The 22716-nt window shown below is 46.3% G+C and overlaps 1 protein-coding gene across 1 annotated transcript in view; it reads right to left on the bottom strand.

Annotated features, from left to right (window-relative positions):
* LOC308227350 (S-adenosyl-L-methionine-dependent tRNA 4-demethylwyosine synthase TYW1-like) overlaps positions 1 to 22716 on the bottom strand; it is a gene marked incomplete at both ends in the record, with an annotated part of 112272 nt that overhangs the window by 77498 nt on the left and 12058 nt on the right. Inside the window, 5 exon segments of the mRNA XM_080629894.1 lie at positions 1707 to 1758; positions 7071 to 7107; positions 7628 to 7740; positions 10640 to 10692; positions 19806 to 19932. Of these exon segments, the coding sequence (XP_080486020.1) occupies positions 1707 to 1758; positions 7071 to 7107; positions 7628 to 7740; positions 10640 to 10692; positions 19806 to 19932 (382 nt within the window).

The raw sequence follows: 22716 nt of genomic DNA, 5'->3' as shown, positions 1-22716 counted from the left end.
CACCCAAGCCATGCATCTGTATCTAAAATAAACCAGAGAGGTGGTGGATGCCCCATCCCTGGAGACTTTCAAAGCCAAGGCTGGATGTGGTTCTGAGCAACCTGACCTAGTGGAAGGTGTCCCTGCCTATCGCAGGGGGGTTGGACAAGATGAGTTTGGAAGGTCCCTTCAAACTCAAACTATTTTGTGATTCTATATCCAACCAGGTGCTCAGATATGAAATCAGCTGACTACAAACAAGCTTTTGTTCCAAATATGTCACTTCACATTTCCTTGACGTGCCTTGGTGTACTCAGACAATATCAGAGGGTTTAGATTGGGGATTGGTCTGTTTTAAAGAAACCAAAGCCTTGAGTTTGAAACCAGGTCCTCAGATCACCTCATGTTGCCAAGAACCTAGAGCTGAGGCAGTACAGAAAATTATATGCTATGCTGCAAAGCCAAGATAAAAAGAGGTGTTGGTGGATACTGCTTCAACCTCACGTAGAAAAGCTGGTTTGCGATCAGAGCAGAGCCTGGTGCATGTTAAAGCAGCCAGGCTCAGCCCTGAAAAAGTGACAGGACTAATGGTTAATGCCACAAAAACTTGACAGTACTAAATGAGAACTCCATTTGAAAAGAAAGCAGCACCTCAACCACGCACTGAGATTAAAGGATAACTTTCCTTTTCCTAAAGCTACTGTAAATTGGTTTTGGATTTAATTAATTTCTCTCACTCAGCATCTTGTGACTGGACAACGACAAATACCATGTGCCAGCTTTAGAAGCAGACAGAAGGTAATTCCAGCAGCACGTAAAGTTTGAGAGTCACTTTCTCAAAGCAGTTTAAAGCAAATGTAGCGTATGGGACATACACTGCAGAGAGGTTTTGTAGGAATTGTTTGACCACACAAATCAGAAGATGGATGGGGATAAACTAAACAGGATTAGTGGGTATTTCAGGGAGTGTGTGAACTCGCCTGCACTTTTGGCTGCACTTTTGGTTGAGAACACACACAGTTCTCAACCTCTGCTCCTGCAGATGAGCCTCGTCCTGTCCTCAGTCAGTGCACTTCAGCAAAGTCAGAGCCTGGGCAGATTTTGAAAGGCATGCAACAGGTCCAACACAGCACAGGAGCTTGGAACCATAAGAACATGAGAAGCTTCTGCAAGAGGCCATGGTGTACAGCTTTCAGCTCCTGCCAAGCACAGATCTCAGCAGAGCATGCAGCCAAGCCTCCTTTGATCAGCACAGCTCCTTTGAAGAGCTGATTCCAGCTGATCTCCTACTGGTGGGCTTTAACTTGGGGGAGAAAAAAAGCAGCATCTGGCACATCTGCCTAGAGAGGCTGGTTGGTGACTTCGGGTACCAGCCATCACAAGTGCCTGGGTGACTGGGGAGACAAGGAACTGGTTTTATCCACTCTTACAGCCAGACACACAGGCAGTCTTAGAATTTCCTCCTTCAGGTCATACATTTTTGTTTGGGTTTTCATTTTTCCCCAAGTGCAACCAGGGCTGTATTATCAGACACTGCCTATCTCATAACTTTGAATTATGTTTCCATTCTCTGTGTGCCCTTCACAAGGGCGCAGAGATTTACCAGCCTCTACCTAGAAAATGTATCCATCAAATATACTACTTCCCACTGTCCCACCTTAGTTCCCTATCAGAGAGATGGCTCCCCATCCATTACCCTAACAGAATGATATGACAATAACTGATACCTTCAAAAATAGTACAAACATTGGCAACAATAAAAGAGAAGATGACATATCTCTAAAAGCATGCACAAGAGTTCTTACAGGACAGAGGGCTATCCTCTAGGCTATCCTATAGGATAAGACAGTCCTCAAAAATTCTTCTGTTCCTTCAAAGAAGATCTCATTTTTACTGCAGTGCATGGAACTAACGATAGAATGATTCTTGTAGCCCCTTTAGGTGCTTCAACCTGCTGTAAGGTCTCTTGGAAGCCTTCTCTTCTCCAGGCTGAACAATCCTTGAACAATCAAGACTCCTCCAAGTGAGACAGACCAGCAGCTCCACACTGCTAAAACACACAAATTCTAGACCCAGCATCAATAAAAACAGCCCTTTGGCCCAAACATTTCTTCCCCTACCTCAAGAGCAAGGATTCAAATGCTGCACTCAAACCAATTTACCATTTCAAAGATCTTTTAAGCTAAAACAGCTTTGCTTTGTAAATCTCCACACACTTTTTTTTGCCTCCCAACATGGAAAATTTCCTGAATACCAGCTATAAAAGGCATTTATAAAACTCTTACATGTTTAACTACAGAACTTGTACCTTGCATTTTTAATAGGGTAAGGTTGGCAGAAAATCAATAGGCTTTTGATACACACTGGACAGCCATCAGTGTCCAACAGTCCTTGAATTTTTAACACATTCTAACTGTTCAATAAAAATACCAGGTCAAGTCTACAAAGCTGCTTATTTGGCAAAAAGCAGTTTCCCTTCTAAAGGGGAGCAGGGGAGAAGTGATACCTTGTGCCTGATGAGATTGTTTCACAGTCCCTGGTACAAACAGAATTCCACTGTCACCTTCCCTTTCCACTGCGGGCTCTGTGACCCTCCTTGAGCAGATAACTGCGCACAGTATTCCTTCCCTTTCCAAGCATAAAAATTCAACCCGCATACACCAGAACACCTTTGTTTTATTAAAGATCCCAAGTGTGAAACAGGCTGGATGTGATACTGCAGAGACAAACCATGACTGCACAGCACCCCACCACCGTGGAACATGAAAAACTACATGACACGTGCTGGGAAGCTCCCAGCTGGCTCCTGCTCTCCCCAGGATGCAAACCAGCACCTACCTTATTGGCATTCCCACCAGACCTTGGATCTACCAGTATTATTTGCCATAATTACCAGAATACCCTTGGCAGTCAATCAGATCTCTGTGAAGGTGTGTGCTTTAGTGGTGCAGTGCATCCACCTCCCATAAACCAGCTTCTGCTTTATACTCTCTTAAAACTATAGGCTCATGGGATGGTTTGGGTTGGAAGGAACATTAAAGCTCATCCAGTTCCAACCTCCTCCCACAGAGCAGGTTGCTCCAAGCCCCATTCAACCTAGCTTTGAACACGGCCACACATATGTGTCTGCCTTCACCTTTTTGATTATGACCCTGTGCTCTTGTGCTCTTCATTTCATTTTCAGCTGGAGGATCACAAGGTTGCAGAAGAGCAGACTGGTTTCTTGTTATTCTTCATATCTTTGCTTTGTATTGCTGCAATCTGCGCTTCTGCCTAAATAGGGTTTAAAATCCTGCCAGTTCTCCTGAGCTCCTTTGCCCTTAAACTGTTCTCCAGGATGGCTCCTGCCAGTTCTCAGGGTTCACTGAAGTCTGCCTCTCAAACTCGTTTGGTTTCATTCTGCTCTCTCCCTGCCATTCCTTCCTGAGAACTGTGGCCTCTGTCCCTTCATGATCACTGCCACCAGAACTTTCATCCTTCCTGTTCCCAAGCAGGGGTCAACATCAATCAGTTGATCACTGGAGTAGATGACACTTTATATCCATGCAACACTTTCCCTCAGAATTGCTTGTAAGACTTCACAGTACTAAGCATTGGTCACAAAAGAGAGCATCATCCCCTGCAGTGCTGTGTTCAGCTCTGGGGCAACACCACAAGAGGGATGTGGAGCTGTCATCCCTACCACATCATACTGAAAACCAGCCAGAGCAGCTCACTCTTTCGCATAGTACCAAGCAACTGCTGTGACCCCATCCTGCACAAACACTGAGCACCACCAACACTGCCAGCGCCTCAAAGTGCCAATGCTCCTGCAAGCTGGGACACATGCACTCAGCCACCAGGGTCTGCTCCCATCTCACCTAATGAACCATGTTACCTTGTTCTCTCAGAAATGCCTCAGAGCATTACAGAGCTGGCAGAGCAGCACTGAAAGGCACCGAGACTTCTTTTCCTTACCACCACTGCCAGGACATGAACTAGATATATCCTATGTCGCCCTGTCCCCCACCCCATGTCTAGGGTTATTTCAAGAGTTCCTGGAAGACAGTCCCAAAGGTCAGAAACCAGAAAAGAATCAAATCAAATCTGAACAAAACAATGAACTTTGGGGTACAATACATTAAAACAGAAAAAAACCTACAAATTGAAACACTAGGAGAAGTGAATATTAACCCAGCAGGACAAGGATGGTGGCTGCAGATGGAAGGAGACTGAGCTTTCAGGCTCAGGTTCCAAGTTTTACAAACCTGCACGTCAACTCCTTTGATATCATAACATTCCACATCTCCCTGAAGAATTTAGCCTCTGGAGTCAAGTGACTTAATGAGAAAAAGCTTTTGTTTAATTCAGTTTCTTCTTAATTTTTAATGACCTTAAGTACCTCTCCTAAAAGAGATTATTCATTTTCAGTATCTTCATTTTGCAGGGCTTACTGTGAGCCACACACTGAGATCATCTGAACAGAGCTTCAGCTGTTGTCTACTGTACAAGCTGAAGCCGTCAAGTACATGTATAAACCTCATAAAGTTACAGAAGAAGAAATATGAACCAATTTCTGTACAGGATATTTCACTCCGTCTGGTCTGCCTCCTCCTCAGATGCAAAGGTAATAAACCCTATTAATTTAAATCATATTTAGCTCTTCCATCTCTCCACAATAATTGATTGGGCATTAGATGCTCAGCCAGAAAACATAATCATATCAGGCTTGCCTGGCGCCGGTGCAGCAACTGGGTGTCAGAAGCCCCAGTCCTCACACTTGCTCTAATTGATAAGAAGATTTGGTCACTTGCACATTTCCATTTAGACAATTAAGCTACAGAGACACTACAAACACAGAGAGACCAGCTGAGAGCAGTAAGTGATAGTGACAGGCTGTATCTGTAAGCAGAATTATGACTTAGGGATGTTGCAGTACTTAAGATGAGGGGTTCCCCCCACCCCGTGCTCTCAATGCAGCCACCTCAGGAGTTCAGCACAGCACCATCACTGCCCTGCGGGGGGAAACATCATTCAGATGGATAATCTGCTTCTCCCATCCTCCAAAGGAGCTGCCACATTATAAACCTGCCTCCCCAAACTGTCCACCAGCTCTCTGAAGGGGAGAGGCTCTGGGGAGATCCCCCCCACCCCGCAGTCCTGCAGGGAGCAACAACACGAGAGAAATGGAGCTGTTGGAGTGAGTCCAGAGGAGGCCATGGAGATGCTGCGAGGGCTGGAGCAGCTCTGCTCTGGAGCCAGGCTGAGAGAGCTGGGCTGGGGCAGCCTGGACAAGAGAAGGCTCCTGAAGGGGAGACCTGAGAGCAGCTCCAGTGCCTAAAGGGGCTGCAGGAAACCTGGAGAGGGGCTTTGGACAAGGACCTTTAGGGACAGGCCAAGGGGAATGGCTTTAACCTGCCAGAGGGGAGACTGAGATGAGCTCTTAGGCAGAAGCTCTTCCCTGTGAGGGTGCTGAGGCGCTGGCACAGGGTGCCCAGAGAAGCTGTGGCTGCCCCATTCCTGGCAGTGTTCAAGGCCAGGTTGGACACAGGGGCTTGGAGCAAACTGGTCTAGTGGAAGGTGTCCCTGCCCGTGGCAGGGGGTTGGAGCTTTAAGGTCCTTTTCAACCCAAACCATCTACGGTTTTATGACTTATGTCAAGCCTCAGGTGTACATAAAGTTATGCTTGGGATGCGTCTCAAGCTGAGCCTTAAGTCCTCCAACTCAATAGAAGTCTTGAGAAGAGCAGACAGCCAGCTGCAGTCCATAGGAAAGAGAAACACCTGCAACCCATTTCACTTGCAGAAGGTAGATAAATGAGAACATTTTTCAGCACAGTCTCCTGGAAAGCTGTTTCTCGCATTCAGGTTGTTACCATTAATAAAATAAGCATTCCAGCTTTCGTTATCATTAGGGCTACTGTTTCCAGGTTTCCTCTTAAAAGTGACAAATGACAGTTAGGGGATGATGAGGTAGAAGCACATGGAATGTATCACGGATGGTGATTTATCCCAATTACTGCACTGTTCAATTGACACTTGTTTGACTTCCCTGGTTCAGCCCCATACACCAGACACAGGCTGCTGTTGCTGCTAAGAAATACCGAGTGGGTCATTTTGAAGGGGAGCAGAGTTAAATGGTCTGCAGTGCACTATCAGGAGCAAAATTCTTCACTCTGACAATGCAATTGCTTTCTATTTGCTGTTTATGATGTACCTGCTGTGTAGGGACAGAGGGACAAAATGCATGGCAATCCTCTCCCTACCAGTCCAGTCACCACTGCAGAATTAAATGCACCACTAGAAGCTGATACATAGGAAAAAAGGACAAACAAGACAAAAGACACAAGCAGTACATTTTCCTTCCAACCATTAAATTGCTCTGAAGAAAAGCTGCAAAACTTGCACATTAAACATGCCATTTGCTGTGCTCTTTCAAGCCAAGATATGCTGAAAGCCCATCAAGAGCCCCAATTAACATTTCAGAATGCAAACTTCACAGGATGACCAGTGTCTAATGCATACACTTAACATGGGACACAGCTTCAAAGTGCCTCAAAATTCTAGCAGTCCTTCTGCACTAATGCTGCCAGTTCAATATCCTCATGAAATAGTTCCATTATTAAAACTTGAAGACTATGAAATAGAAAAAGTGGGATTCAAGAGGAATGTGTCTGGTTTTGCATGGAAATATTGGGATGTTGGATACACAGGCTTCAGGAGGGAATGGGTGTTACTGGCAACCAGCTCCCAGAGGAAGCACAAGCCCCATTGTATGAATTAGCTGACAAAGTAGAAGACGAAAAAGCTCACAGAATAACCTCCACGTCCTCCTACTCAGCGCACGTTCACGTCACTGCTTTTATTTCTGCTGAGTGTCTCTCACCAACCCCATCTGCACTCCCCCAGCCTGGCAAAATGCTCCCTTGACAGCCCAGTGAGTAGGCACTGCTGGAGCTGCTCACCATTCCCATCCTGGCAGAGCTCACCGCCTTTAGGGAACAAAGTCATTCCTCTGACTACAGGGGTCACTTTACTGACTAGAATGGAAAGTCATTTATTAGCTACTGTTTTCAGAAGGCAACAGTTACCAAGTCATCACTTTTCACTCACCGAGATTGTAACTGAATTGGTAAGGGTGAAGTCAGTACTTGAAGTCAGAAAAATGGTCCAATTTCAAGCCAAAGATACTCACTTCGCTTTGCACCTTGGTGACTTTGCGCAGCCCATGTTCTCTAGAGCACCAGGAGCTATGGGGAGTCTCAGGTAGTGATCTCCAGAGGGAACTAAACCTCTGCCAATTGGGAATTGCAGAGCAGCACATGGAGAAGCCTGTCTCCTCCCTCCCAATTCCTCTTTCCACTGGTCCCCAGCTAGTCTGACAGGGAACACAGCTCTAGGGAAGGTGGCACCTCCTCAGCCTCTGTGACATGAAGCCCACTCACTCAGTTCACATCTGACCATCCCAGACCCATGGGCTCCAGCAGCTCTTGGAAGCAGAGGAGTTCAGGCAGGAAGGGGGAGCGACCTGCTCCCTTCCAAACCCATCCTCCACCAATTTCCAAATGAAAGGGACACGACAAATAACACTGCCCTAGGCTTGAGGAACAGGACAGGGACAGAGTGGAACAGAGCCCCTATCCCAGAGTAAAACTGCATCAAGGTTTTACCTCCAGCAAAAGATGCATTTGTTGGCGCAGGTTAGGCTTGGCACGGCCTCCATGCAGCGGTGGCTCTCAATTCCATCAAACTTGTGCTTGTAGCAGCTTCCTCGGAGCATTGACTAACAGTAAAGAGAGACAAACAAATACCAAGAACTTGTTTAATTTTCCAACTGTATAGCAAGGCTTTGCATATGTCAGGGATTACCTGCGGATTCTTTCCCTACTGCTCAGTGGAGACTTTCTTTTGGATCACCAAGGTAGGAAGGTAGATTAAAAGGTACCATTGTCATATTTCAGTTTTTCTCTGGAGAACGGTAAAGATTCACTCTAGTTTATTATTATTTAACTGAGATAATGAAAGACAGTCTCTGCTCTGACCAACTTGCATGCTAAATAGGAGTTAATGCCCGGTGGGAAGGCTGCTGTGGTTCTGCTGGGAAGGGAAATGCAGCATCCTGCTGGAGCCACTCTCTGGTGTGAAGGAGGGTTTATAAGGTCAAGGTATTTATTTAATTTATTGCTAGAAGCAGTGCTCTAGCAGACAAATGAAAAGAATGGAGTTTTGAGTAGGGCAGCCTGGGAATTGATCCTTGTACTCTTTAGTGAGCTTTTACAATAGTATTTCAGGCAGCTGAAGTGCTTCACCTGCTTCCTTTTGTTGGCTCATTCGGTTAAAAGCTTTGGTAAAGCACATTGCTACACTGTGGTGTTGCAAGAGAGAAGTTATTGATTACGTTGAAGCTTCTAGCTAAAACAGTTGTAAATTTGGATCTTTCTTCTGAAAGGGTGCATGTAAACAGTCACACTATACACTGATTTTTCCCCTCTGCTGTGCACTGGGGAGAACCCCTCCACAGTCCTGATCCAGCCCCGGGGCAATAACACAAGAGGAACGCGGAGTTGTTGGAGCGAGTCCAGAGGAGGCCATGGAGATGCTGCGAGGGCTGGAGCAGCTCTGCTCTGGAGCCAGGCTGAGAGAGCTGGGCTGGGGCAGCCTGGACAAGAGAAGGCTCCTGAAGGGGAGACCTGAGAGCAGCTCCAGTGCCTAAAGGGGCTGCAGGAAACCTGGAGAGGGGCTTTGGACAAGGGCCTGTAGGGACAGGACAAGGGGGAATGGCTTTAACCTGCCAGAGGGGAGACTGAGATGAGCTCTTAGGCAGAAGCTCTTCCCTGTGAGGGTGCTGAGGCGCTGGCCCAGGGTGCCCAGAGAAGCTGTGGCTGCCCCATCCCTGGCAGTGTTCAAGGCCAGGTTGGACACAGGGGCTTGGAGCAAGCTGCTCTAGTGGAAGGTGTCCCTGCCCGTGGCAGGGGTTGGAACTGGATGAGCCTTAAGGACCCTTCAAACCCAAACCCATCTGTGATTCTATGATATTTTGGATTTCATAAGACACTCTTCCTAAAATTTGCAGCTTTTCTGCTGTTTCTCAGAATATGTCAGAATCTTTTTAATCTGAGACATCACTATGAAACTCAAAACTAATCCTTTCAGCCCTGCTTCTGCTTTCTGCCGATACAAACCTCAAACAAGCCTCCCAAAGATACTCACATATTGGTGTGGATCTGAGTCAAAGCCGCTGCCTGTAACCAATTTCAGCTCAATTTATTAGAGCACTTTACATTCAATTCCTGCTTTAGCTAAAAATAGTAGGGTCCTATCTAAGCACACAGAGCTGCTATTTATTTTATGAAATGGCATTAGAGTGCTGCACTAAATTCCTGTTCTACAATAAACATGGGTTCTCTGGTTTCCTCTCTTGGTCACAGCATTGATGAAGTTTGACAAGTTTTCCTTTAAACATTGCATGGCCTTCTCTGATGCTAAAAATTATAGAAGACAAAAACATTTGTAAGAGTAAACAGCAGAAGCATCATCAGGCTCAGGATGTCTCACAACTACAACAATGCAGCGGTGGGCTTCTCAGATTGCTCACGAGAACAAGCCTTCTGATCAACCAGTTCCTTGATACCAGGCATTTCAATAGGAAACCCTCACTGCAGCCACTCACTTTGGGGATTGCCATTCAAAGAGCTCTTTTCAAAAACAAAGTTGATCATACAGCAAAGCAAGCCAAGAGACAAGGAACCCATCCCTGCCGCAGCATGAGAATTAGGGAACTGCTGGCATCTTAATGAGGTGCTGATTGTCATAGTTTATCATCCCCCAAATGCTGAAGGCCTTAATATGTTATATCAACATTACTCCCCAGGAATGTAACATCATGGAACTACAGACTGGTTTGGGTTGGAAGGGACCTTCAAGCTCATCCAGTTCCAACCCCTGCCACGGGCAGGGACACCTTCCACCAGAGCAGCTTGCTCCAAGCCCCTGTGTCCAACCTGGCCTTGAACACTGCCAGGGATGGGGCAGCCACAGCTTCTCTGGGCACCCTGGGCCAGCGCCTCAGCACCCTCACAGGGAAGAGCTTCTGCCTAAGATCACCCTCGATCTGCTGCTCACACTCTGGGGGTGCAGCCCAGCACACAGGGGGGTTCTGGCCTCAACAGCAGACTGAAGCTGGGTCATCGGGAGCTTCTTGTCACACAACACCCCCAAGTCCTTCTCCTCAGTGCTGCTCCACCCAGTCCCCACTCGCCTGTGGTCACAGTCCCAGAACAACAGGCTCAAATGCCCTTATGCGCCTGTTCCAGTGGAACGACAGAGTGCAGTATCTCTGTTTCAGGGACCTCACAGTGGTGATGAAACCTTCCCACTTTTCTCTGTGGTGTTCTGCTCCTGCTGTGTATCTCAGGAAGCAGGAGTTATTTTAGCAGACAGCAGAATAACAGGAAAAAACAACAGAAAATGATGTTCCCAGCTCTTGGCCACGGTCACATGCTCACTCTTCGCAGTGGGATTTTAATAGCTTGAAATGTAAAACTACAGCTTGGAAGATGAAATTTGGTTTTATTCAAATACTACCATTTTTTTAAACAATATTTTATTTGGAAATTGTACTACTTGAGTGTCTCCTTTTTTCTTTCCATTTAGAAAATAAGAGAAAGAAAGAGAGCATTTACCTTTGCCCATTGGCAGAGCTTCATCCCCGAATGGCTCCCCATCAGTTTGTAACCTGGAAACAAACAGAACAACAATCAAACTATTGATTTTAACCTTTTAACCTGCAATAATTCAAACACAAAATGTACCAACTGGTACACCAAATTATTCATCATCACAATCTCACTGCTGCTCTTTCCCATTGGCCCAAGGTGATGCTACTCAGTGCCCACCCACATTTCATGCTGCGAGGACATAGGAGCAAAGGCCATGGCTGCACAAAGGACTTTGGACAACTTGAAAGAGTTTCTTCTCCTGGGGTATTTATATTGCTCAGTCTTGTTTGAATCAACAGGGGATGGCCAGAAGACTTCTCAGTGTGACAGGAAGGCAGACTAACAGGTCTAGCCCAGTGACATGGGATACCTCACTGACCCCAGGGGGATAGGATGTGGGAAGGAGCAGGACAGGGAACCAGAAGCATCTCCCCATCCCTAAGCCATCACCCCAGAACAGACTCTTCCCCAGAACCACAGAGACCTAATTCCCACTGCTTCTTGGCAGGTCTGATCAGCCTGGAGGACATCATCTGATTCAGCAGTGAGGGCATAGGCAATGAACCACAATGCAGGGCTCACCTTGAACCCAAATTTCACAGGTTCACCAATTCCACCTTCATTGGCCATAGTGGAGCTGCAGAGAGGGAGCTGCTGCACTGTGCCTACAGGAAAGCTGATTTCACATCACTTCTCTGCTCTCCAGCCAACATCAACACAATTTCATTTCAATTTATTGGTCCAGGAAGATTAATTCCACAGCGTTCGTTAAGCACTAAGTACTATTATTACCCAAGCTGCTTGAGTCGGGTTATTTTCCTCTTTGAAAAAAGTGCTTAGGGACCAATATGTCTGAAGGATTAAAAGTCACTTCAAAAATCAGCATAAAAATAAGAGGGATTTGAGAAGCCTGACTATGTCGTTCACACAGCGGCACCCATATACTGATGGCCTGGCTGTCCCCAAACCAGCACATCTCAACTGACTGCTTCAGGCTGATGTTTATACTAACACATCAAAGAGAAAAATCAAGTTTTATGTATCAAGTCTCCTTCCGGCCAACCAGCATGAGCTTAACAGGGGAAAAAAGCCTTCTGCTCAGAGGAAGAACTGGCCTTCACCTCCTCCAGCAAGTAGCACAGTGATCCTGCTCATATGTCACCATGTCTCTCTTGCGTGGCAAGGCCACAGGGGAGTGTGACTGTGCCCCAAAGTCCCCCATAGCTCTCAGGACACTGAGTCAGGAGCTACAGTGAGAGCTGCACCAGGTAAGAATTAAACTGTGCGAAGACGCACGTGGCTGAGGACACTTCTGTCTCCTCACACTGGTTCGATCCTTGCTGGGGGTTAGGACACAGGCGATTCTCCAAGAGACTGTAAGCACAGCACAGGGGAGGTGGCTGCAACAGCAAGCAGTGGGGACCCCCTATTAGATGGCAAAGGGGCCAATTGCCACGTTAAGCAGGGATTTGGGGACATCAACGTCAGGCTGCTGCTATGTCCTGAGCTTCCTCTCCCCATCCGGCAATGTGGAAATGGACAACATTTCAACCTTTTCCTCCCTAAATGAATAACCCCCTATACTGCAAGGAAGAAAGCAAGTGCTGCAAGCCAGAAAAGCCTTGGTATTTCACATGGCAAATCATCCAATCCTCTCCTGAAGACATCAGCACTTCTAGCATGGAAGTGATAGTCTCCAAAGCCACATGCTTTTTGGAACACCTTTATCCACAACTTGATGAGACCCAGAAGACCTTGTGGCAACTTCTGACTGACACTTGTCAGAGGGATAGCCACAACTGCATTTGGCTGCGTCACATCATCTCTCCCACCCGAGTCTGTCCTATTTATTCCTTCAGCATGTCTTTGCAAACAGGCTTGTCCAGCAAGGTCTAATCCCAATTGAGACCTCCATGTGCACCTGAAGTTTGTGTCCTCACAGGATTTCTTGACGAGAAACCTTTGCCAAATGTGAAAAGGGTGCTGCATTCCTGCTCCCTCTACTACAGCTGCACAAGGCAGGCTCCTTGCTGATGGCAGCCAGCACAGCCCCAGCCTTATTTATTCCACTTTTCAGAATCCAGCAACAGTATTCATGTAAGATCACTCTCTCACAAATCACTTGTCAGTAGAAGTAAGATAGCTGCTTTTAAATGGGGTTTAGATTAACATTAAATTGGAAATGGGACATGCTCACCCAGATCTGCTACCGAGTTGTTTGACGGAAGAGAGAAAGCAGCTAAACTGAGCAAGGTGCCAAGCTCCGGAGCCCGAAGCCGCAGCACTTTCTCTTAAGTTACTTAAATCATCTTCCACCATGTGGAACGCCCACGGCTTCCTTTGAAGGCCAAGAGAATTGTACACATTCAACATCAAAACTTCAGCCAGCTTCAGTGATGAGAAGGGGTTTACTCATCTTGTTTGCTGCTGCCAGGAGTCACAGCTACAGTTACAGGAAGAAACAGCACATACTTGCAGAACTTCTCAAGACCACTGCACAAAGCTGTTGAACTCAGGTCTCCACCATGTAGGTGACTGGTAGAAAGTGTGGTGACCCTGGTAAGCCACCCCAGTGAGCGCTGGCCACCTCCTGCTTTTTCAGACTTGGAAATTAGATAAATTAAATCAATCAGAACGTTTGTTACACATCTGCTCTAAGTGAGCAGAGTCTCTCCAGCTCTGCAGAGCCTGTTTCTTCAAGCAGTTGCTTTACTGCTGGCTGGTAACACAGGCAGCCAAAGTAGTTTGGGCTAAAAGAAAGTACAAAGGCTTAAGCAAGACCAAGCAGTGCTAAGTTCTAAACCAAACACATGAGGATGTGTTCAAGAATCAGTCTGAGGGGCTTCTCAGTTCTATTTCCCCCCAGTAGCTTCTGCTGAACAACCCTTGTGAAAGCTCAGGCCAGCTCATCTCTTCCACCACCTTTGCCACAACTTCACTGGGGCTCTGCCAAAGGAAATGATGGAAAAATCAAACCTTACCAACGGCCCAGAAGTCTGCACCTGCCAGGACTCCTCATAAACACGTTCACTTCTCTGCTCTGAAGGTATATTACTCATGAGTAATCACTCTAAGTGAATATTTGGATACACCACCTTCCAAACAATACGGAGTGTTGCCTCTATGGGACTCTGCTCACAGTCCTGGTGCACCTTCAGATATTAGGGCTGAACAAACACAATCCACTTATTATTTCTACAGCCTAATATTCAAAGGACTCCTTAAATTATAAGCAGGCTCATAGTAATCAGCTCAACTCCTGACTAAAGTCTAATCTGAAGTCTGCAATTTAGTTGATCCTGCTCTAGATGATAAATTCTGAATGAGCTAGAAGCCTGCCAAACTTCACCAAAATTGTCACTTTATTTAGTATAATAAGACACGAATTAAGCTTTTAGACAAGCTTTTGGGTGAAGAGAACGTTATCAAGCAGTAACACTAAGCTCATAAACGTTGGGACCATGTTGCTCCAAGCCCCGTTCAACCTGGCCTTGAACACTGCCAGGGATGGGGCAGCCACAGCTTCTCTGGGCACCCTGTGCCAGCGCCTCAGCACCCTCACAGGGAAGAGCTTCTGCCTAAGAGCTCATCTCAGTCTCCCCTCTGGCAGGTTAAAGCCATTCCCCCTTGTCCTGTCCCTACAGGCCCTTGTCCAAAGCCCCTCTCCAGGTTTCTTGCTGGCCCCTTTAGGCACTGTAAGGCTGTTGCTTTTACTTAAGCTTACTTTCCTTTATTATACCTGGGGTAATCCTACCAGCTCCAGTAACTACATGAGAGAAGAATCAGGCCTGCAATACCAAGCTTTCACCAGCTACTCTGCCCTGATAAGCTGCTACATCTGCACCAGTGAATTAGTATTATACTGAGCTCAGCAGCAGCTCTTGGCAGCTTCCACACTGTGGGACTTCAGCATCTTCTGCCTCTGGATTCTTCCTGTATAACTCTATATTCACTGTTTATCTACATAGGCATGAGTGCAAGAAAGCTCAGTAAGCTTCATCTTGCCTGGTTTCAGTCACTGTATTTATTCTGCTTTCTAAGAATCATTTGTTATTTGGCAAACTGATTTTCAGTCTTCCCATGGCTAACATTTGAATGCTGTGGCACATTTCAGGCACTGCACCAGTGTTATTGATCCCTGACCCAGCTGTGAGCTGCTAGTGCCACCTGGAGTTTCACAGCTCTGCAAAAAGGACATGGGATCCCGAAGATCAAAACCCCCTCCTGCAGCAACCTCTGTGCAAGGTCTTTGCACAGTGGATCTCGCTTCCAAAGCCTGCACGCTCCCAAAGCTCAGCACGGTGAGCCAAGCTTAGGTGGTCAGAACTGCTCAGAGCTGCAGGCACTGGAACCTCAGTCAAGGAATGGACAGCAAAAGCCGACAAGTGCTTTTAAAAACTGAATCACAAACAAGGTTGGTAAGCACTTGAAAAGCCCAGTCTTCAATATTTTACTGAAGTAAGCCTCTTAATTGCCCATATACACTGAAAAACATAGATCTAAGTACATCTTTATATTATCCATGAAGGCAAAGCATGAAAATAAGTGGTTACTGAGGTAGCCCAAACTATTTCAGATACAAGCTGCCTCCTAATATCACCTACCTTCAGATACAAGTAAAATAGAAGTATCCTGGACACCCTGGTGCTAAACTGTAGGCTCACTTAACCAGGAAAGACAGAACAATCCAACTGGATGGCAGGAAAACTGTACCTGTGGTAGCAGAGACACCACAGACCAACCAAAACAATGTCAGTGGGGTCAATCTTTGGGTATCATTAATCCATTCCCTTTGCACTGCCCACAGGAAAAGCACAGTTTTATTTAGTAGTATACAGGAGAAAAGAAGAAAGCAAAAGCCTGTCAGAAATACACGGTATGAGTACCTTAAGAAATCCAGGTCCTTGGAATCTTCTAAGCAAGCAATTGACTTGTTGGGGCTTTGAGTTTGGTTTTTGTCTGCTTTATTCCTGCACATCCATACGTAGCACACAGTCGACTTGAAGCACTGCTAAATACAACTGCCCTAATAGGGATGATGGAACTGCCTGTCACTGGTGACGTCATGTTTGACCACCAAACACTTCAAAAAGTCAGCTGCAGGAAACCCATGATTCCCCCCCAGCTGCCAGCCTTTGCTTTTGTGTTCAGCACCACTCAGTTGGCTTCAGCCTGAACATAGAATCATAGAATAGTTAGGGTTGGAAAGGACCTTAAGATCATCCAGTTCCAACCCCCCTGCCATGGGCAGCGACACCCCACACTAAACCATGCCACCCAAGGCCTCATCCAACCTGGCCTTGAACACCGCCAGGGATGGAGCATTCACAACCTCCCTGGGCAACCCATTCCAGTGCCTCACCACCCTAACAGTAAAGAATTTCTTCCTTATATCCAATCTAAACTTCCCCTGTTTAAGTTTGAACCCGTTACCCCTTGTCCTGTCACTACAGTCCATCCCCAGCATCCTTGTAGGCTCCCTTCAGATACTGGAAGGCTGCTATGACGTCTCCATGCAGCCTTCCCTTCTCCAGCCTGAACAGCCCCAACTCTCTCAGCCTGTCTCCATACGGGAGGTGCTCCAGCCCCCTGATCATCCTCGTGGCCCTCCTCTGGACTTGTTCCAACAGTTCCATGTCCTTTTTATGTTGAGGACACCAGAACTGCACACAGTGCTCCAAGGGAGGTCTCATGAGAGCAGAGCAGAGGGGCAGGATCACCTCCTTCGACCTGCTGGTCACACTCCTCTTGATGCAGCCCAGGATACGGTTGCTTTCTGGGCTGCGAGCGCACACTGCAGCCGGCTCATGTTCATTTTCTCATCGACCAACACCCCCAAGTCCTTCTCTGCAGGGCTGCTCTGAATCTCTTCTTACCATTGCTATCAAGAAAACATTTGGCACATCAAAGAGTGGTAAAGACCACTCCAACAGCGCACAGTCCTTGTGCTGCTGCTGTACTGACTTCAGGGCAGCAAGAATGACAAGAATTTTGTATTTTGGTCTCATAAAATAAGGACAGCTGATACAGGGGACACTGAGGGAACCACCATGGGTTCACACTGCAGCTTTTTACAGTCACAAGAAGGATGTGGAGCTGTTGGAGTGAGTACAGAGAAGGCCACAGAGATACTGCGAGGGCTGGAGCAGCTCTGCTCTGGAGCCAGGCTGAGAGAGCTGGGCTGGGGCAGCCTGGACAAGAGAAGGCTCCTGAAGGGGAGACCTGAGAGCAGCTCCAGTGCCTAAAGGGGCTGCAGGAAACCTGGAGAGGGGCTTTGGACAAGGGCCTGAAGGGACAGGACAAGGGGGAATGGCTTTAACCTGCCAGAGGGGAGACTGAGCTCTGGACAGGCAAACTGCATCACATACAAAATCCTGCACCAGCCAGGCCAAGCAAAATAAAAACCTTCCAGCCCAGTAGGGGTTGTTTCAAGAACATATAAGCAACTACAGAAAGCCAATGCAAATGTGTTCAGCTGTGTCTAATCACCACAGAAAACATTAATAGGAAAAGTTTGCTTCTATTTTCAGTTTATTTCTGGACATCTACTTAAACAGATGAGATTACTAAAGCATTAACACTGCAGAATGGTACCACTGCAGATACAACACACAGCCAAATAACTTCTGTCAGCCTCTCTCTCTTGCTATACTTGTTACTTGGAGTCACTAAATAGTTTATGCCGTGTTTGTATTTTATACAAGACTGAACACGGAGGAAAAGGGAATCAGCATCTTCTCCTAACATAAGATTGGCCATGATTTTAAAAAGCCACTTATTACAGAGCAGTGTTTATAAAGGTATTTGCAGCCAGGCAACTAACACCTGCGCAGCCCAATAGGTAAGGCTATATTTAGCTGAAATTCAATGCCAGGGCTAAAATAAAACCACTGTTTAAGCAATATTCAGTTTACCTACAGGAAAGTAAGTTTGTCTGAAGGTGAATCAAAATAGTGAGCATTGCAACAGTCTGAAGAGATGCTGTTCAAATGCAAACTCCTGGTAGGCAACTACAACTTCCAAGAACAGCTTTCTCCTGAATCACTAGGACTAGTTTCAACTTCTCTTGGGCTAATTATGCCCTCAGGGATAATCTTGAAAATACACTGAGCCTACACCTAAAGCAATCAGTTTTGACTATGTTGCACTTATTATTTTGGGGGGAAAGGTGCTGAGGGAAGGAGGGAGTTGTTTTATTTTTATAGCCACATAAGCCTGTCTTGTGTTAGTTGCAAGGAAACATATGACACTCCTCTTCCCCCTCACAGTTATATTGGGAACTTGGCTGGAAGGATTCTAGTCTAGATTCTTCTAGTGGAAGGTGTCTCTATCTGTGACAAGGGGTTAGACCTGGGTGAGCTTCAAGGGCCCTTCCAACCCAAACTGCTCTGTGATTCTATGATTTGAGGATAATGAATTCCTGGTCCCTGGAACATCACAAGTTCTCTGTGGAGCTTCCCCTTGTGTCAAAGAAATTATGGTAGGAAGGTGACCTTCCCCCCAGCACTGTTTTCATTCTCCAAATGGTCACTTCTACAGACCATCAGAAAAGCAGTTTCATTCACGGCCCAAAACCAAACCAATACAGACTGGGTCAGTGTGAAACACTCCTGTGACTACCACAGCACAAGGCGGAGGCAGCACAAACCCTGCACTGCAGAACAGCCCATCTCAAGTTCCTGTGTGCTAAAGCAACACAAGTTGCCTGGGGGACTTGGTGCACCCTTCCATTGAGTCAGTTGCCTCTCCAGCCTCTGAAGCAGGGGACTTGCTGCAGACAAGAACACTTCCCTCCCCACTGCCCAGTTCTAGACAACCCTGTCTCCAGCAGCACATTCCAGAGCTGCCAGAACCACCAGTCCCCTGAACTGCCTGCTGGCAGGCAGAACCATGAGACTTCTGGATCAAACACAGACACTAGTAACTAAATAAATGAATAAATTAGAAATCTAAGGCTGTAACAGTGCTGCGGCTGCTCTGCAGCACACTGCAGTCTAACTGCCACGCTGTAGCCTTCAGAATTGAAGCTGAAAAGGTGTATTGAACCAGCCTCCTACAACCTCTCCACTGGTCCCAGCAGCACCCTTATGGGCACAAAGAGGAGGAAGAGTCACTGCCACTCCTTGCCAAGCCTTCACTTTGTTCCTTCAGACTACAAATTTAAAGAATGGCTCTTTATTTTATAGCAGTGCTATATGGAAAATGTATGTAAAGAGCTTTGTTAATGGAAAAAAACCCAACAATGACCATGATCAAACACACCACCAGTCACCTACAAAAGCTCAGGCTGATCCTGTGGAACAAAGGTATTGGGATCCCACAGCTGCTGGACTCACACAGGATGTAGTTAGAACACCAGAGCTCTGAAGCAAGGTGCCTCCACTACAATAACCACAAGCATGTTCTCAGCAGCACCAGGAGAGGTACTATCGATTTAGCAAGGAAGAAAAACTGCACACACTCTCACCCTAAGAAATAAAAGAAATTAAGACTAAACTACCTTCAGTCTCCAGCTGAACAGAAGCTCCCATCACCCTTCTCCTGGCTCTGCCATTCAGAGCTGAAGCTTCTGAACTGCAGGACCCTCAGTCCAGCTCTTCTTAAGCTTGTCTTCCTTGTTTTAAAAAGGGCATTAAGTTTTCTACAGCTCATTGGAAGGCCACTGATCCAATCAGTGAATTGGTGAAGTTCCACTGAACTACTTTTTTTTCGGAAATAAAGTTTCAATAACAAAATCAGAGTTCGAAACTGAAATAAAAGCAGGGGCAAAGCTGATCTTTAAGTAGTCTTTAAGGAACATATGCTCTCAGAGCAAAAGACATGTGGGAATATCATCTTCTGTCCCGAGCTGCCTTAGCAGCACATTAAACCCTCTGAGCTCTGATACACTCACCGCACTCAGAGCGCATCATGCTCAGATGTGTTACCCAGCTTCAGATTCCTATCCTGCAACAATCAGGTACAAATGGCCCCTGTCTAAGCCCTGTCCTGCTTCTGGTCAGAGCCTGCCACGACTGAGCGCCCAGAGCAGTACCTCTACCAAAGAACACCATCTGTCACTTAGTCTGTTAAAAGTCCACCACTAAGACTTCAAAGGCTGGGCCACCATTTGCTCTCTGCAGAACCTCACCTTGTTTTGTGAGCGCTTCTCTCAGAGCTGGGGTTATCATCGCTCGCTTCCCACCCTCCTCCTTCCTCCCAGCATTTTCTCGAGTCAAGCTCATTCCAACATCTCCCTCCTTGAGCCCACGTTCTCTCTGTTTAAAGACAAGGAATTACAACCATTTAGATCCAAGCATCACATTTTAAACACTGCGGCGCAGTTCGGCCACAGACTTGCTAAGCTTAAAACTGACACAAAGCATCCACACATTAATTCTTGCATTTGTGTAACCTGCGTTTTATGCCTCTTCCCATCAGACTCTGACCCCTCAGTGGTTTAAGACAGGAAATATATTTAAAATAAATAAATAAATAAAAGCCATCACCACACCGAAAACCAGGTGGCTTTGTTCTAACACAGCAACAGCTTTGAGCAGCCTGGGCTAGTGGAAGGTAGGTAGGGTGAAACTAGATGAGCTTAAATTCCCTTCCAACACAAACCAGTCTGATTCAATAACATTCTCTAGGACATTTTAAGGAACAAGCTGTTTGAACCTCATCTGAAAGCGAGTGGGACCCCCAGGGTTTAAGCCCAAGTGTTTCATGACTGCACATAACCTCATGTCTCCACCAAGCACAAACCAGAGGGAACAAACCATTGCCTGCAGTGACAAGCATTTATTGTCCCAATTATCTGGGACAGGTCAGCAAGAAAACCGCACCACTACCATGACTTAGCCCAGGAGTTTACAGAGTTGTGCCCTCCACAAGTCACCTCAGGCTGCAGCCATGTGCAACCACAGCCATCACCAAAAGCCCTGCAGGAAAAGGTTGTTCACCAGCATCCCACCTAAGTCTGGCCTCCAGCAGATGCCACTTTATAGATACAGTTGAGCCCTTGGAGCTTGCTTCAAACCACACGCAGGATCACGTATTAGCAGAGTTCCAGGTAGGAGAAGCAAACCCCAGCACATAACAAATTGTGAATCACCCGCTGTTTAAGTGTCACTTCTGAGACTTTATGGGTATTTATTGTTTTACATCTGCACAAAGAAGCATGAAAGTGTAAATAATTACTTTGATATTTCATGCATCTTGTAATCTGTCAGCCCTTTATGTCTGGTTTTGAAATATTAAAGGAGTTATGGATAAACAACAACCAAAAACCAACTGAGGACATTTTGTTTTCACAAAACTGAGGTTGTCTCCCATCCAAGCTTTCTTCATGCCAAAGACATCAAGAAGTTCATACAGACACTTCCAGTTTGAGCCTGCCCACCAACTGTTGGCATCACAAAGGAAACCACGGATTTCTTGAATCTGAGCAAAATTTCAGAAAATAAAGGTGCCCGGAAGAAAAAAGAAAAAGAAAAACCCCTCACCCACCCAAGCAATCAAAAAAACCCAACCCCACAGACTCAGGTTCAAGGACAACACAGCTCCTTATGAGCACCTGAAAAGGAAATAGCAGGCATAGGAAATAGGACCATTTAGGGACACAGGTTATTACCTTTCCTACTCATCTTGAGTAAAACTCTGTTCACAGTTTCAGGGAGGCTGATCAGGAAGGTGTTTTCTAATGAGCGCTAACACAACGTGGTCCAAGCTGTTTCCATCTTCTATTTCCCTTTTACTCTGTTTGCTGAATTTTTGGGTGGGATTTCATTGCTTTCGATAACACAGCAGAACTTCCCTGAAAGGCAGCACTATAAAGTACCTGTCATTTATTGGGTTAAAAGTTCATTTCTTGAGACTTGATTTATCAGCAAGATGCTTCAACAGTAAAATATTAATCCTAGAATCACAGAATGGTTTGGGTTGAAGGGATCTCAAAGCTAATCTAGCTCCAATGCCCTGCCACAGGCAGGGACACCTCCCACTAGGTTCTCCAACCCCTATGGTTCTCCATGGCCTCTGGACTCACTCCAGCAGCTCCACATCTCTCGTGTGCTGTTGCCCCAGAGCCAGATCAGAACTGCAGGGGGGGTCTCCCCAGAGCACAGAAGAGGAGGAGAATCCCCTCCATAAGCTGCTGCTCATGCTCTGGGGGTGCAGCCCAGCACAAGAGGGGGTTCTGCGCTCAGGTGCATGCTGCCAGGCCATAGGAGCTTCTTGTCAACCAAGACCTCCAAGCCCTTCTGCTCAGGGCTGTTCTCAATCCATTCTGTACCCAGTCTGTGTTTGTGCTTGGGATTGCCCAAACCTAGAGGCAGGACCTTGCCCTTGGCCTTGTTGAACTCCATGAGGTTTGCACTGGCCCACACATAGGAAGGAAGGAAGGAGATAAAAATCTTCATCTTTTAACTAGTAAATATTAAACAAAGAGCTTCTCCTCCCACCAGCTACCATTGAAGGCAGAACTAGGCCCAGTCATTAAACTGAAAAGGAAAGGCACCATCTAAGCACAGATTTTTGAGCTACTCAGAGCAAAATGCTATGCAGGATTTCGAAGTGGACACATGCTGGCCTGTCTGCTCTACAGTCTCATGCCAGGATAAGTCTCCCAGAAGAACAAAAGCTGCATTATGGAACACACAGAATCATATCATAGATCGGTTTTTGTTGGAAGGGACCTTAAAGAGCATTTGGCTCCAACCCCCTGCCATCATAATATTAGAAATGCAGTGATTGACTTAAGTACACGTGAAACATCCTGCCCAACACAGCCTTCAGATACAGGAAAGGTCTGTCTGAAAATAACGGGTTTGCCTGTTGTGCCTCTTACTGCAATGCCTGAAGAAAGCACCTGAACATAAGAACAAGCAAAACTGTCCTACTGGCAGGGCAAAACCACATTTCAATAATCATTTTTCCTCACAGAGCTGATAATACCCTCCCACATACTCACCAGCCTGATGTGAAAGCCTGTAAGGAAAATGATTTGTTTTTCCCTGAGCTGCAATACCCAACTTGTTCAGTTTGGCAAGTGACTGACTTCA

The sequence above is a fragment of the Psittacula echo genome, assembly GCF_963264785.1.
Source record: "Psittacula echo genome assembly, chromosome: 15".
Lineage (NCBI taxonomy): Eukaryota > Metazoa > Chordata > Aves > Psittaciformes > Psittacidae > Psittacula > Psittacula echo.
Note: the sequence above shows the minus strand (reverse complement) of the source record. Positions and strands in the feature narration are given on the sequence as shown.